Raw genomic sequence first — 2,087 nt, forward strand, 5'->3', positions numbered from 1 at the left:
AACTCCCAGAATTCCTGAGCCAGCTAAGCTGGCTCAGGAATTCTGGGAATTGAAGTCCACGAGTCATAAAAGAGCCAAGGTTGACTACCCCTGTTCTAAACAGTCAAACTTATTTATGCCACTGCCATAAAGTCCTCCAAAAACTAGAGGTCGCTCTTCTGAACTTCCCAGCCTTCGCCCACCGTCGTCACTTCAGGGTCAGCTAATGGAATGCCTGACGACCTCCTCTTTCTGCCTCCGTTTCTGAATCCGCTCGGTGCGTTTTCCCCAACGCTCCGCCGAGCGGCTGCGAGGGACTCTGGCCGACAAAGAAACAAAACAAACAAGTAATTTTACCGAGGGAACCCGTCACCGGGGAAGAGGCGGCCGTGGAGGGCAGCTCTTTTTGCCGCAAGACCCCGCAGTCCTGGCCAGTCACCGCCGAAGCCGAGCTGCTGCCTGCTTCGGGCTCGTCCGGCGAGGCGCCGAGCGGAGGAAGCGTTTGGGCCGCTCCCTCGGCCGAGATGTCGACGAAGAATTTCCGCGTCAGCGACGGAGACTGGATCTGCCCGGACAAAAAGTAAGGGAGCCAGGGTGGGGTTTGGCCTGTTGAGGCCACGGGAGGGACCCGGGCGGTCCCAAGGCCTTCTTCCCTGGGGTCGCGGGAACGGACGGCTTCCCCCCGCCCCCCTTTTCTTTTTTCCCCTCCCTTCCGTCCTTCCCTCCCTGCAACGGGGCCGAGTTTTAGGGAGGAGGCCCCAGGTGTAGCCCGTGTTTGTCCCGGTCACTGCGATTCCTCGGTAGGCCTCATCCTGCCGAACGGCCAGCGCAAGGTCAGAAACCACCAGCTTGACATTTCCAGGGGAGGATCCCGGCATAAGAGATTATCTGGAACAGTAATAGAAGTAGTAAGAGTAAGAGTACTAAGAGTAAGAGTACTACTGGTAATAATTTATGCGCCCAGCTGCCCGGAAGCAAATTGAGGTGTATTTTTAAGTGCGCAGTAGATTAATTGCATCGTCTGATTGAAGGCTCTCGTCGACGTGTATAGTGGTTTATTACATTGAGTCGGTATCATCTTTTTAACAGGTTGATGCATTACATATGATGCAACATACGAAGTGAACTGGGTAGTTTAGAAATGTAAAAAAGTAAAGCTTTTCAAAGCCGCGCTGCCTTACCCTTCTTCGCCTTTAAAATTCAAGGTGTATCCATTTGCATTTGGATTTAATCGCATTAGGTGCTTCTAAAAACGTCAACCAAATGTCTGACTCATTGTGATCTCTCTCTCTGGGGGAAAATGTGTGGTGGTAGTTAACTAAAAGGAAGTGGCAGTTATTTTGTCAGTGTGAATACAAATGTTTCTTTATAAATCGTCTTAAAAAGGGTGAGTTCTGAACTAATTTGCACAAGCTTGAGAGCCAAAACTTTTGGAAATAGTAATTACACTGAACGTTCTTAAAATAATGTTTCTTTTCTTTGCAGATGCGGTAATGTTAATTTTGCTAGAAGAACCAGCTGTAACAGATGTGGTCGAGGTGACTATATCAACTGTGTTTATTTTGATGGGACTGTTCCAAAACTAAATGTACAGGGCAAAGATTGATTTACATGCCTGTTTTCTGCTTTCAGAAAAAACTACAGAAGCTAAAATGATGAAAGCTGGAGGGACTGAGATAGGGAAGACACTTGCTGAAAAGAGCCGTGGTCTCTTTAGTGCTAATGATTGGCAATGTAAAACGTACGTTGATCTTGAAACTTGAATTTATTCTTAGTTTAATCTTATTGTCCTTTATTTTTAGCTTTTTTTGCTGATATTATCCATATGTGCCTTTTTTATAATTCGTTCACCCTATTCTTATGCCTATTATGAGTAAATAGGCATAAGAATTATCATTCTTTGATGATAATTATCCTTATATTTCATTGAATACAGAGGGTCTTACTGCTAAATAAATGCACTTGGGTTTACCATGATAATCTATTGCTGTTCTTTAAGAGCACAGATTTAAATTTACTCATTTAGTAGATCCAGCAAATTGGGTGGTGCATTAAATAAGAATCATTTGGCAAGTGGGCTGCCTTAAAAATGAAAATAATAATGAACT

The 2,087-nt window shown here is 45.2% G+C and overlaps 1 protein-coding gene across 1 annotated transcript in view; it reads left to right on the forward strand.

Annotated features, from left to right (window-relative positions):
* The first annotated feature begins 315 nt into the window (after positions 1-315).
* Positions 316-2,087, forward strand: part of ZRANB2 (zinc finger RANBP2-type containing 2) — an 18,352-nt gene continuing 16,580 nt past the window's right edge. Inside the window, 3 exon segments of the mRNA XM_015823335.1 lie at positions 316-559; positions 1,465-1,517; positions 1,612-1,720. Coding sequence (XP_015678821.1) covers positions 504-559; positions 1,465-1,517; positions 1,612-1,720 — 218 coding nt within the window. The 5' untranslated portion in view covers positions 316-503.

This window comes from Protobothrops mucrosquamatus, unplaced genomic scaffold (assembly GCF_001527695.2).
Source record: "Protobothrops mucrosquamatus isolate PMUCROS unplaced genomic scaffold, P.Mucros_1.0 scaffold1837, whole genome shotgun sequence".
In the NCBI taxonomy this organism is placed as follows: Eukaryota; Metazoa; Chordata; class Lepidosauria; order Squamata; family Viperidae; genus Protobothrops; species Protobothrops mucrosquamatus.